Source organism: Malaya genurostris, chromosome 2, assembly GCF_030247185.1.
Source record: "Malaya genurostris strain Urasoe2022 chromosome 2, Malgen_1.1, whole genome shotgun sequence".
In the NCBI taxonomy this organism is placed as follows: domain Eukaryota; kingdom Metazoa; phylum Arthropoda; class Insecta; order Diptera; family Culicidae; genus Malaya; species Malaya genurostris.
The window spans coordinates 321520902-321536292 of record NC_080571.1 but is presented as its reverse complement, the minus strand read 5'-3'; the positions used below and the strand labels follow the sequence as shown (position 1 = coordinate 321536292).

At 38.1% G+C, this 15391-nt stretch overlaps 1 protein-coding gene across 1 annotated transcript in view; it reads right to left on the bottom strand.

Moving 5' to 3' along the window:
• LOC131429317 (uncharacterized) overlaps positions 1-15391 on the bottom strand; it is a 61252-nt gene that overhangs the window by 8143 nt on the left and 37718 nt on the right. Inside the window, exons 11-14 of the mRNA XM_058593381.1 lie at positions 10780-10882; positions 4343-4528; positions 3415-4265; positions 1887-3342 (exon numbers count right to left, since the gene is read on the bottom strand). Coding sequence (XP_058449364.1) covers positions 1887-3342; positions 3415-4265; positions 4343-4528; positions 10780-10882 — 2596 coding nt within the window. The remainder of the gene's footprint in view (positions 1-1886; positions 3343-3414; positions 4266-4342; positions 4529-10779; positions 10883-15391) is intronic.

The window sequence follows — 15391 nt, the reverse complement described above, 5'->3', positions numbered from 1 at the left end:
AGAAGGAAACAAGTTTCCTTCGAGTGACTTGGGCTGGCTATCCACAATCCCTCGTCCAGTCATCAATTCGCCCGATGCCCTGATGCTCCCTCCCCTTTACGCGCCCGTGCAAAATGTTTTATATTGATAAATACAATGAAACATAGTGTAATGATATTAATATAACATAAAATGATATAATAGATTACAAAATAATATAATATAGTATATTTTAATTTAATATAATATAATACAATGTCATACAATATAATATAATATATTATAAAACAATATATAAAATAACTGTTAATGTAGAGTGTCAGTCTTCTATTTTCGCAATACTGCAGGAAGTTGAATATTTCTCTTCTATTAACAATAATAATATCCACATCTATAAGAATAATATATGTTATTATTATTGATCACAAATTAATAATAATAACAATAAATATATAATAATGAAAATAATAATAAAAAACAATATAATATAGTACAATGAAATATATAATAAATATAAGAATGAATAAAATGATATGTTACGATATGCTATGATATTATATTACTTGAATGTATATGTCATTTCTCATCCTCTCATTCTGCCATCAACGCATTCCCTCGACCAATTGTCACCACAGAGACACGTGTAGGCATGAAACAGGAACCAGTGAGGACCAAGCTCACCTTGTGACGACCTTGATAGTTAGTTAAAAGATTACTTTAAAAAAGATGACTTATAAGGAAAACAAATTTATATTTTGCGCAGAGGTACGCAGTACTACTCATAATAAACCCTATAATATAATAAAATATAATATAATATAATATAATATAATATAATATAATATAATACAATATAATATAATATAATGTAATATAATATAATATAATATAATAAAATATAATATAACATCATACATTATAATATGATATAATGCAATGCAGTATAATACCATACAACATATTATATAATAACATAAAATAGTGTAAGTCGATAATATATGAAATAATATGCTATGATACAATATAACATTTAATGTTGCAGTGTAAGTTACGCTCATCTAATAATAATAATAATAATAATAATAATAATAATAATAATAATAATAATAATAATAATAATAATACATGATGTAACAAACAACAGAATTACATGTTGTAATATACTATGATGAACATTGCACTTTAGGATGGGCTTCAACCTACAAGCTATTCCGCACCCTCTCATTCTGCTACTAACGCAGAAGGCGTTAGCACCCAGTCGACGTCGTTCTATTGACCAAATGTCATCATAGACGCTCGGGGAGGCATGAGATAGGGACTTGTGAGGACTTAGTTATCTCACCATTTGACGACCTGATTTTACATCTTATTAGATGCACATAAATGGAGCGTCGCAGTTCACGCAAATTTACGTCGAAGAACATTCAATATTGTGTCTAAGACTCCATGACATGAAATTCATTGAAATAAAAAAATACTAATAGGAACCGCCGCGACTTGAACCGAGAATCATTGGATCGCAAGTATGTCTGTTAATCGACTGAGCCACAGAAGCATGCATCTGCCTGGCTGGTAAAAGGTGCATTTAAGTTCATACAGTCGCACCTGATAGCAGAACGCAAGTTACAGTCGAAACCAGTAAAATTCAAGCTCATCTAACATTAAGTCATTACAAATAAAATCTTCCGTCATTTGACAAATTAGGTCTTTATGAATTACATCATATGAGGAATTAAGTCACCTGTAAAATTCAAATTTTTTTGGAGTGTATTTCTCCAGGTAAAGAAGCAATCGTGTATTGCTCTTCAAGAAGAAATCATTAATGAATAAAATCGAAAGATGACGAACGTAAAAAAATATTGTAAGCAGCGTTTTTAAGTCATGACATCATCACAATCTAAACCTACCTATCAACCTTGTAGATGATTTCCGGGATCAACTGACATATTGTGGTATCCTCTTCGTCCTGCTGATATCCGGCAAAGCATTCACAAACGTACGGTGCTACACAGTGTCCATTCAAACAGCCCTCGTCACCACAGTCGGCAATGCACATACCGTCGTCATCTGTCTTCGTATAACCCGGAGAACAATGACATTTTCCTGGGCTACCACAGAATCCATTTATGCAATCTTGTTCACAAATCGGTTTACAGCTGTGTTCACTTGAAAGTTCATATCCCTCGTAACAGGCACACTCCCCAGGAGTACGACATTCACCATGTTCACATCCAACCGGACACCACGGCACGCACGTTGATTTGGTTGTATCGGTATTGTTGTATCCATCAAAACACTTACAGCGCCCTTCAATACAAATGCCGTTATCACATTTTGCCTTGCAAGCAAGTTGTTTCTCACTGGCAATAGCTTCCTTCTTCGATGACTCATTTTCACATTTATGAACGCTTCCATCTTCAAAAACATACCCGGGATTACACTCACACTCATTGGGTCCAACGCATCGGCCATTCAAGCAATCATGTTCGCACTCTGGTTCACACGCAGTACCGTCCTTGACGTTTCTATACCCTTCAAAGCACCGGCATCGATTGTTACCAGCACAGACTCCGTTCAAACACGGTCGGTCACAGTACGGTTGGCAGTTGAATTCGTCACTAGCTGACGGACGGAATCCCACTACGCAGAAACACTTTCCCTCTTCACAGTTTCCATTCTGACAGTTCTCTTCGCAATGATCTTGTTTTTGCTGTGTCTTCAGCTTTCTAATGGTTTCTTCGTGGATACAATCTGTACTACTATGATTGTAAAATTCGTATCCAACATCACACTGGCATTGGTTAGGTAAAATACAACTGGCGTTTCGGCATTCAGGTTCGCATACCGGAACGCATCGATGATCCTGGCCTTTGGGATTACTGTAACCTACCGAACACTGACAGTAACCTTGAGCACACACTCCATTTCTGCAAGCGCTTTGACACATTTCTTCCTTCAGTCGCCTTTCCTTTTCAAGACGAAGTTCTTCAACCGATTGACATCGTGTTTTACTACCATCGATGAAATCATATCCGTCATCGCACTGACAAACGTTCGGCTCGATGCATCTGCCATTCAAGCACCCATTCTCATATTCTTCATCTTCCCCTTCATCGCAAATAGGTTCACAAACGGAAGAGTTCGTCTCTGTAAGCCGGTAGTTTTCATTGCACAGACACTCACCACCGATACATTCCCCATGGACACAACCGTTCGGGCAGGTCTTTTCACATAAACCAATCATGTTCATTATGTAACCGTAATTGCAGATGCACTTTGCATCCTCATTGCAGACACCGTTAATACATACCGCTCGACACACAACTATCGGATCCACACAGGCGTCATCATATTTCACGAATCCTTCAAATGAAACAAAATTAAGTTTGACATTAGACTACCATTCGCCTTCGTTTTTATACCAACTGAACTCACCTGGATTACAGTCGCATGTGTTCGGTGCTATACAAACGCCATTTTCGCAGTCATCGTCGCATACCGGCAAACAGTCGAACAAATAATTAATGTCCGTATAATTGTAACCCGGAAGACATGTGCACGAGTTCGGACCAGTACATACAGCATTTCGACACTCTTCCTCGCAAATCGGGATACAATCGCCGTCTATCAAGTCGTAACCTCGGTCACAGATACACTCATCAGGTCGAACGCAGTGTCCTCTGTAACACTTTTCGCATAGCGGAATACATTCCTCCGCTATCTTTCCGTAGCCTTTATGACAGATGCACTTGCCGGGAGCGACACAATCGCCGTTCAAACATCCGTTCGCACAAATCGGCAGACATCTATGATTCTTCGTAGAGTTGATATTCGAGTATCCTTCGTAGCATTCGCACTGGTTCGGAGCCATACACTCGCCATGAATGCACGGTTCGTTACAAATCGGAATGCATGTTCCATTGATCTCCTCGTATCCTTGTTCGCAAGGTTCGGGAGTCGTTGTCGATGGCGTGTCCCTCTGGCACTGGCCAGATTCGCTTTTGATAAACCCTTCGTCGCAGAGACATTCATTCGGCGCAACGCACTTTCCGTTTGGACATCCATCATCGCATTCCGGCTCGCATATTCGCAAGTCATTCAAGATAACAAGTCGATAGCCTTCTTCACATCGACACACGTTTGGTTCGGAGCAATATCCATTTTCGCAGTTGTTGCACTCCGCTATGCAACTTTCATTACTAGCATGATAGTAGCCGGAATCGCACTGACAGTATCCGGGTCTGATGCAGAATCCATTGTCGCAACCTTCGCAATGTGGAATGCATCTGGAAATAAAAAGGTCCCAATAGTGTTGGGTGTTTTTTTTTATTTGCCATAGCTGTAATTATCAACGGTTAGTTACCTGAAGTTCGAAAACTGCTGGTAACCTGTATTGCAGGTGCAAAAGTTAGGTGCGGTACATTTGGAGTTCTCGCACGGCTGGGAACAAACCGGTACACATTTGTTCTTCTGGCGGGTGTAGCCTTTGCAGCACTTGTTCCGTGCCACCATGAAATTCTTGCCATTCTTGCGTACATATTCAATTTTACTGCAATTTAATGCGAAAACTATTTTAGTAAATGTATTTGATAGCATACATTAATTAGATGAGAATAATCATTCTTTGATAATAACGATATTTGTCGAAATGTGAATCAATTTTAATGTGAATACCGAATCACAAAAAATTAATAATCATTGAACTTTGCAATATATGAAGCATTTTTATACAGGAAACGGAGAATTTAGAGCAAATAAAATGCAACCAAGTAAAAATCACATACATTTTTCCTACTATTCCAGTAATAACCAATATTCGAAAGTGGTAAAGTATAGCACATTTCACATTGTAGTAAATTAGTTTAAAAATTGTAGTAACTTAGTTAAGAAATATGAACGATTACGGAGACGAACTACGAGGTACAGAAACAAGTGTTATATCATAAGACATTTCTAGCAAATTTTTGAATATTTAATCCAGTTACCAAAATATTGGGGGGCAAGGCCTCTTCAATAAATCAAAAAGTGCTTTGCTCCCCGGGTTGACGGTTCAATGCATAGGACGCTGGTCTTACAAGCCAGTTGTCGTATGTTCGAGCCCCGACCTGGAAGGATTCTTAGTGTCAGTAGGATCCATAGTACTAGCCATTCTGTACACTAAGAATCGGCTGCGAAGTCTGTTAAAACAGAAAGGCCAAATTCTACAAAAAGGAATGTAATGCCAGGACTTTGTTTTGCTTTGCCCCCTATAGTTGCCGCGCATGGATATAACACATGGATCAATAAGTTCCGAGACTGAAGCAGAGATGGCGCTCGTAGTAAACCAGTAACCACGTCTTTTTAGAGTACTAACCTTTGCTTGAAACGGGTCAAAATTTTAAGTCGATCCGACCAGAAACAGCTGAGTTATCGAGGTTGGAGTAAAGTCGTTTTGTAGTTTGTTTAAAAAATGGAAAAAAACCGAGTTTCGTGTTTTGATAAAACATTGTTTTTTAATGGGTAAAAACACCGTGCAAGCGAAACAATGGATTGAAAAATGTTATCCGGACTCTTGTCCATCAAAAGCAACGATGTGTCGGTGGTTCGCCAAGTTTAAACTTGGTCGTACCGACACAAATGACGCGGAACGCTCGGGTAGACCTGTGGAAGCCGTTACACCGGAAAATATGAGTGAAGTGACAAAAATTATAATGAAAGATCGTAAAGCATGAAAAAGGTTGAAGCATGAAAAGGTTGAGCATGAAAAAGGTTTTTTCCAAGTGGGTGCCGCGATTGCTTTCCCTGCCACAAGTCGATGAAAACAATGGCGAAATTGAACGAATTGGGCTTTGATCTGCTTCCCCACCCCCCATACTCGCCAGATTTAGCCCCCAGTGACTACTGGCTCTTTGCTGAAGGGAAAAAAATTTGGCTCAAATGAGGAGGTCATCGCTGAAACTGAAGCTTATTTTGAAGCGAAAGATAAATTTTTTTATAAACATGGTTTTGAAAAATTGGAAAAATGTTGGAACCATTGTATCAACCTAAAAGGTGATTATGTTGGTGAATGAAAAAAAAATTCGCAAAAAAAATTTTGTTTCCATTGTTAGTCTCGGGACTTATTGATCCATGTGTTAGTGACGTGTGTAATATCAATGGAATTCAATGGTTTTTCAAATTAGTACTCTCATCGATAATTGTAAAAGATGAATTGGATTTATTTACAGCTTATTTGTGCTGTCATCGAGTAAAACTTAATTAGTTGCGTTAATAAAGCTTCACAAGTTGACGTTACAAATGAACTCGTGATGAATAAAGTAAATGTCGGGACTCGAACATAGGACAACTGATTTGTGAGCAGAGATTCCAGGTCTGCAGATTAGTCTGCAGTTTTCTAAAATAAGTTGCAGACATGTTTTTTTGCAGACTTTTTTGAAGACTTTTGAAATTCAAGATAGTCGTAGACAACTTGAAATCGTTGCGGTCTTTTTTTTGCTTGCTAAACCTGTTTCGTGCTCCATTATTTATAGAGAACTTGAGCTAGCAGACTTTTTTTTCGAATTTACAGTCTTTTTCAACCCTGTTTGAAGATATATGAAATTTTACTTGACGTCTCTGCTTGTAAGACTAGCACTCCATGCATTGAATCACCAGTCCGGGATGAAATCTTCAAAACTTCTTGTTCTTTTTTTTTATCTCAACTTTACTTATATTACGAGTTTTCAATTCATAGAATCCGGATAGAATTTAATACTAACCGATGCGATGATGAAACTTTTCTGTGTAATTTAAACTTTCCGGCATATATTTGACTACTACTTCCGATGCTTTCAGAACCGGAAATCGGTCATCATAACCGAAATGATTTTCATACCTTCCTTGTGTGGACACTTTTATGACAGCTTGAAATTTTTGGCATTCATCGCCCCGCTTTAATTGCGAAACTGGAGGCATCATCACAGTCGAAGATATCATTTTATTGCAGACTATAAGCTATTAAGACCTTTCATCCAATTTTGTAGTCAGCTATTTCCGAGGAAATCAAGTATATTGCATACATCAGACCCGTACCCAAGATTTCGTTTCGGGAGGGGCCAGGTAACTTCACAAGTTTCTGAAGCATCAGAAAAAACAGTCAAAAACGTCAGAATGGAACACGCTCCGATTTCTCAGATATTGCTCTGCCAGTTTCACGAACTAATATTCAAATGAAATTATTCCGTATGACATATTTTTAGCTCCAAAATACAGGGTGACGAGTGTTGAAAATTTCAAACTAGAAGTAACGATGCGATAAAAACAGAACAATCTTCTCCACTTTGTTTTAAGTTGCTTCAATTTCAAAGTCTTGTTAGTTGGTTTTACCTTTTTTTATAAATATAAAAAATAGGTATAGAATTCGCTCAAACTTTAGAAAAATTTTCCGAGGCCCGGAGGGCCGAATGACATATACCAATCGCTTCAGCTCGACGAACTGAGTAAATGTCCGTGTGCGTGCTTGTGTGTGTGTGTGTGTGTGTGTGTGTGTGTGTGTGTGTGTGTGTGTGTGTGTGTGTGTGTGTGTGTGTGTGTGTGTGTGTGTGTGTGTGTGTGTGTGTGTGTGTGTGTGTGTGTGTGTGTGTGTGTGTGTTGTTTGTGTGTTGTCAACTGAGAGGTCGAGATCTCAGAGATTGATCAAACTAGTCGCTAATGAAAGGTCTCCCCGTCACCCTGAACTCTATTGAATGGTTTTAAGATCGGATGTTTACTTTTTGAGTTATACGAAGTTTTATGTCAAAATTTTCAGTTTTTTGACAGTATCTGTCACAATTGACCTTGAAAACAGAATATATTATCAGACTTAGATTCCGCACTGTAATACCTATCCAACAAGCCATAGATTGTTAGAATCCGTTCATTTTTAACGGAGAAATCGAAATTTTTGTGTAAGCGACTTTTTCCCCTAATCCAGCATTAGAAGTTTTGAGCGCTGTCTGGCAAAGAAATGCTTGGGAGCAACATAAAACACGATTTTTTATACTGTTACATACGTTTGTTTCCAAGCACCCAAAAACTGTGTACAGCATGATATTTTGCCTCGAACCGATTTTAGCACGGTTCGTTTTTCGCAACATAATCGTTCGAATATGCCATATGTAAACCAGATGATGACAGCATTTTTGAGTTGAAAGTAATTCCATGATTGTATTGTTTTATACAACGTACAGCAATAAATGCTAGAAGAACATAACACCCATATACCATTGGAATCAGTTCGTCGAGATCAGCAAATGCGTGTGTGACAAATCACTCAATTTTTTTCGGAGATGACTCACCCGTTTTCTACAAACTCAGATTCATATGAAAAGTCGTATGCTTCCAAACAAGGTCCCTGAATTATGTTTGGTTCCGACCTCTGGTTCCGGAACTACAGGATGATATGTGAAACGAAATTAAAACTGTGTAACTCATTTTTCTCGTAGATTGCTGAACCGTACGTACTGCTATTTGGAAGTGCGTACTGCTATACTGCTCCTAAGAACAGCTGAACAGCTATCGCCACCTAACGGTTCAACATAAACTGCTGAGCAGAATGATTTCTGTTTGATAATTCAAGCTGTTGATACAAGTGTTTCCACACCAGCTATCTATTCAATTTGGAGTTTTAAAAACCATGATCTAGAATGATCCAACAGGTTTTGACTTTCAAATACCTCGGGCTGTGGTTTGATTCCAAATGCACTTGGGAAGGACGCATTAGGTATCTGATAACAAAATGCCAACAAATAGTAGATTTTCTTCGAACAATAACAGGATCTTGGCGGGGTGCTCATCCGGAAAATCTAATGAAATTATGTCAGACAACGATACTTTCAGTGATGGAATATGCTTTCGTTCCGCTGCAAACTCTCATATTATCAAACTGGAGCGAATTCAGTATCGTTGTTTCGCGAATTGCTTTAGGCTGCATGCCTTCGACACATACAATGAATCTCGAAGTTCTGGCGGGAGTTCTTCCATTGAAAGATCGTTTTTGGGAGCTTTCATCGCGACTGCTAATAAGATGTGAAGTACTGAGTCCCCTAGTTATTAATAACTTCCAAAGGCTAGTTGAGCTTCAATCTCAAACAAGATTCATGACAGTATATTTTAACCATATGTCACAGGAAATCGACCCTTCCAGATTCCTATCCATGACAGCCTCCTAAATGTCCCTGACTCAACTTTATTTTTTGACACATCCATGCAGCGCGAAGTGCGTGGAATCCCGGAACACCTACGCTCGATGGAAATCCCAAAAATATTTACTAGTAAGTTCAGGCATTGGCTCTGAGAAAATATTTTACACGGACGGATCGCGAATTGAAGAGGCTACTGGGTTTTGTATATTCAACAATAATGTTTCGGCTTCATTTAGGCTTCAAGAACCTTCATCTGTTTATATAGCAGAGTTAGCAGCAGTTCATCACAGTTTGAGTGTAATCGTCACATTATCTCCAAACCATTATTTTCTCTTCACAGATAACCTGAGTGCCATTCGCTCAAACGCTGCTGGCAAAAATGAACCGTTTTTTTGGGCAAAATAAAACAGTGTCAGAACGTCATATTGAATAATAATTATCAAATCACAATAGTTTGGGTCCTGGCTCATTGCTCCATTCCTGGCAATGAAAGAGCCGATATTTTAGCCAAACGTGGTGCTATTGAGGGTGAAATTTATTAGAGACCGATTGCTTTCAACGAATTCTATAGCGCGTCTCGCCAAAGAACACTTGCCAGCTGGCAAGCATCTTGGGATAGAGATGATCTGGGTCGGTGGATGCACTCAATTATTCCGAAAATATCGACAAAGGCATGGTTCAGGGGACTGGATGTGAGTAGAGATTTCATTCGTGTGATGTCCAGACTGATGTCCAATCACTACACGTTAGATGCACATCTCCTTCGAATTGGACTTTCCGAGACTAATCATTGTGCTCGTGGCGAAGGTTATCGCGATATTGATCATGTCGTTTGGACATGCGTGGAGTATCGTGATGTCAGATCTCAACTAATAAATTCCTTGCGTACCCAAGGTAGACTATCCAATGTCCCAGTTTGAGACATTCTTGCTTGTCGTGACCTTTCTTACATGAAACTTCTTTATCATTTCATAAAGACAATTGAAGTTCCAATTTAAATTTTGTTTTATGTTAGACTGTTTTTTCTTCCATGAGTTCAACCAATAGCCAGCTATCTTACATTGAATAAAAGTGATGAACTGATACAAACAAACCTGGAATAGTTATAAGATCATGTACAAAATAGCAAATCGCTTGATAAAACAGTGTTTAGATTAACTAATGAATACCAACATACTAATGTGATATTCGAAATGTATTAGGTTTAAAGTACTATGTATTGTGAATGCCACGGCGAAGAAAACTTATGTATATTGCCTATGAAATAAACGTATTTATGGAAAAAATAAAAACCTTGATCTATAAATTTCTTTTGGTTTGAAAATGTTAGTTATTGACAGTCTAACTGATTCATTTGTGTATGATTTCCTCCGTTAGAATTTTTGTGAGTGGTATTTATGCTAGAAACTATCACAAATACTTGTCCTTTCAGTTTATGGTTCTTCCAAAAATGTGCATGTTTTGTTGCATGATGAATCGGCAGAGTAGGCTCGGTATCACACAGAACACACTCTCGAAGCATTGAGAAAAAAACGGAGAAATTAAATATTTCTTCTTAACTATTTCACATCCGAATCTACTTCAAGTTATTGGAGCGTATTTTGGGATAAACAGATGAACACTTGCTAAATAAAAAATTTACTCAGATTTTCATATTTACACTGTAGTATTGGAACACGGTTCCGCCGCTTGGACAGCATCCAACATAAACGCCGAACACAAGCCTACTGCGATAATTTTCAAGTACAACATTTTGATCGTTCACTGGCACACACGAGTCACACAAATGTTTTTCGCAAACTGTGGTTCTATGATCGTTCGGATTTAAATTTCATCACTTCACAAACTAGTAGTTGGCTTCTGAACGCGTTGATCTTCCGACCAATGCGACGTCTGTCACGGCCGTTGATCGGGTTCTGACTGTCACGGGTTGGATTAAGTCGAAGACAAGGCGCCAATCGGAACCGGCCAGCCTGCCCGTTCCTCTTCCGTCCTGTTTGGAAGTGCGTACTGCTATTTGATATTCCAGTCAATGTGCGTCTTCTTCTGTTGGCTTTCAGCATCAGGGCCCACCCGACAGTTCACAGCTCATACGCTTACTAATGGCACAGAACGCAAACAAGTGGCAACGATTATGCTGCGCCCGCGCCCTGTTACTTGATCACAGGAGTAAGTGAGCTAGAACGATGTGTCGAAAGTTATCAATATGCAGAACTCATGCGTAGCACTCCCGAGGACTGTAATCTAGAAATTGAAAGGAAAAACGATGAAGAAAAAAAACAAACATCAGAAATTGAATGAGTTGTGAACTACTCAAGAATGGAAACGGAACGGAACAATCCATAAGTGACAATGGACAGAAAACAATGCACTCAAGGGATGATCAAATTACATCGGCAATGTTATGGCTCATAAACTACTAGGTTCTAGTTTTCGGGAAGCAGTTGGTTTCGTCACATTAAATTTGAACATTCAAAAGCGGATGATAATAATAGTCTTGTATACGTCGCATAACATAGGAAAATTATCCATTTCAACCATATCGGTTTAGCTGAAAGCAGATGACGCCGACCCGAAAAAGGCGTGTTAATTGGCAGAATCGATTGTTAGTTATGATAATCGTTTGAGACGGTGATTATCAAACTGTACTCTTGACTCACGAATCATCCGATCGAACGGTTTGAAATTTTCGAAATATGTTTGCCGCATCAAGTTCCGTTGTGGGTAGTAAAAAAAAACTTTGTGGTCTGTGGTTTCTTATTTTGTGACAGTGGCATAGTAACAGAGCACCACGTTGAGAATCACTGAACGGTGCTAATTCGGATTCTAGCCACGTGCACAAAGCCAAACGATCGTGAGTCGTTGAAAATTATTTGTGGTGCGAAATCTACCTGTCCGATCTCAGTTGTAGAGTGTGAAATATTTGAAAGGATATCCTTTACGGATGAGTTTGAACACCGAGGACAGAGGGTAAGAGCGAAAATGAAATTTATAGTAGTATTGACTTTTCAACATTCTTATTGCAGTCTTATTTGCTGCGATAAATCTTATATAGTGAAAACTTTATCATACCCAATAGAACATTCTTTTGTTGTTTATTTTCAAATGTTTTATTCAATTTTCATGTAGCTGTCATTAAAACATGATAATAATAGTACAAAATTTTGAAGAAATTGAAAAATTCGCATCACTCCGAAATATAAATAAACTAACGGATGATGGATTTCGAGATAATACCATTACATTGTTCTCATAATGCCGCTATCTACATGCGAGTCAATAACTATTTGCGTTTTTACTCTTATCAGAAAAGCTGCACATAAGGCACAAAAATAACATTGCCAATTCCCTTCGCCTATGATTCATCTTATTCAAATACTGAGACGAAACAAGCTGACTTTAGATCAACGGATGTTTAACAGAAATCTGAATAATAGCTGATATGGCAATCATGTTAGTTGCTTAAAGAAGTGAATGAGCACTATAATATTCAAGACGCAATTTTAATTCTCCTGGCGGGTGTAGGACAACGATATTTTATTGATAATTTGTCCAACAATTGATAAGTTGTATCGTTTTCAATGTCCAGATTTTTGTATGCTGATTAAAAAAAAATAATGTTATTTAACAATTGGTAGACCATTTAAGTAAAAAGATTAAATAAGCGTTTTTAAGAAGATCCCGTCGGCCGTAGAAATGTTGTATTCCAAGCATTATAATGAATGCTTAGGTATCTGTGAACAACATTGCTTGATTGTATTTATGCAGTCTATTTTTTTCAAAGAAGATCTTGCAAATCTTGATCCAAATAAGAGTGATTTGTGATTCCGATTACACCCAAACCTCCATTTACGTACCTTATATATGTATGTATGTATGCTTGCACACTCTCCCATCTGCATATATGTGTATATATGTATACATATAAATGGTCGCCTTCACTTCACCAATATCTATGTGTATAAAGAAATACAAATATTTGCACACATGCGTACGTATATTAATACATATATACATATATAAAGGACGTAAATGGAGGTTTGGGTGTATATGATACGAAATGTGCGACTGAGATCCATCGTTTGCTGGTGGAATCTTCTGAGGTGAAATATATCGTTTAATCAATGTGTCGTCGACGTTGAAAGGGAAGATATGCACAGAGTGTTGTTTTTTGGAAAGCAATGAGCCGGAGATGGAGAAGCCGCTTTTGGAGATACTCGTACAGTTATCGTATATAGTGATGGGCGATACGGCTCATTCCATTGAGCGGCTCTACTATAAGCGCTCATTGGGTGAACCGGCTCAATTGAGCGCCTCAGTGGCTCTTCTTGAAGAAATGTTAGGTGGAAAGACACAATCTTTTATAGGGGTGTGAAGGTCAATTTCGGTATTAGATAATAAGCAACAAATAAATAACAAAACGCTTATAACTGTATTTTTTCTCTAGTACATTTCTATATCATTTCTATGATCATGGAAAATTTTGGTTCACAAACATGATTTTTTCAATGTTTGCTGATGTCAATCGACTTCGTCGTTCACTGCAAACTTGCCCTGCTTTTGAAAAAATCCGTTCGCAAGGAATCGAGCTGGCCGGTATACACAGTCTTTTCAAAACCATTTGATAAAGCAGAGGATAAACCGTTTCTCTCTCCTTCCACCATATCAACGGGTTGCTCATTTTCGCAAGTGCGGCTCAGCAACATATTTATCGACCTCGATTGTGGCTGCAATCGATGGATCATGCGAAGCTCGCAACTTCCCAACCTGTTCGTCAAACTCTTCCCATACAGATGATCGAGCCTCGACTGGATCGATTCTATAGGTTTGCTCCACATTGGTCGGTTCATGTACTGTCATCCTCAGATTTTTGTCGTGAATACGACTTACTTTACTATGGGGTGCCTTTTCAAAATTTACCCTCTGAGAGAGTGATAAGTTTCTGATCGTGAATATCTATTGTTGTATCTAATGAATCAACATAATACTTGCGACATGCCGACATGGAAATATGATCACAATTTTAAGATAAAATTTTCAGTTTTGTGACATAGTCTCAAATAATTCAAAATTAAACTTTTCTGAAATGTTTGGTATAAACGAGTATCAAAGAGGATAATTCATAAGGCGCGTTTGCCTTTCTCGTATTTTTAAAGCTCATAGCTCAGTGATCTGTGAAAGGATTTATATAATCTAACTACCAATAGAATCGAAATTTTTCAATTTAAACGTGTATAGCAAAAGCATTGAAGTATTTCAATAGTACACTATTGAAAAACCTGTCTCATTTGCTCCATGTCAACACCAGCCAATCAGAACGCGTTCTAAGGAAGAGAACAAAATATCTGCTGCTGTACAACAAATCGTCCGGGAAAAATGTTCCGAAAAGTGGTGAATATCGCAGTGAGTTCCTCAATTTGGTCCTTGTGAATGCTAGAAACGAATCCCTACAGCATATTGATAGTTTCTTTCAATAAATTATGCAAATCCGAAATGAAATAATCGACAATAAAATTCTGTATGCGGCTATTTTTATAGCCGTTCGGACCGCCCATTAGTGAAAAAGCTACAAACGAAATCACATAAAAGGAAATCTCTTAACAAAAATTCAATCAGTTTGGATTCAATCGCCACTGCGAGCAGAAGTGTTTTGTGTCGTCTGCACGCTTTCGACAAGAGCGATTACGTCACAGCTGCCAGTCATTAGCATTGGGAAAAAACAACGGTGGAGAGCATTGCACAATATCAGCCGTTCTAATGGCTCTAAAAGTTTTCTAAAGAACTATTAGGATTTGTTGTTCGAAAATCGTAGGGAAATATCCTCAGTTTACTGCAAGTCAAGAACAGTTTGCTTAGATTTGTTCACTTTTCGCTGTGTGAAATTCACAGTAATCGAGATCAAGTGAAGCCTTTTTTTGCAAAAAATGATTTAGAGTTTAATGTCGTAGAGAATTACGCAATTTGACTCTTCTGAATGCTGGAAACGAATCCCTACAGCATATTGATAGTTTCTTTCAATAAATTATGCAAATCCGAAATGAAATAATCGACAATAAAATTCTGTATGCGGCTATTTTTATAGCCGTTAGGACCGCCCATTAGTGAAAAAGCTACAAACGGAATCACATAAAAGGAAATCTCTTAACAAAAATTCAATCAGTTTGGATTCCATCGCCCCTGCGAGCAGATGTGTTTTGTGTCGTCTGCACAGCTAGTTTCGCTTTCGACAAGAGCGATTACGTCACAGCTGTCAGTCATTAGCATTGGGAAAA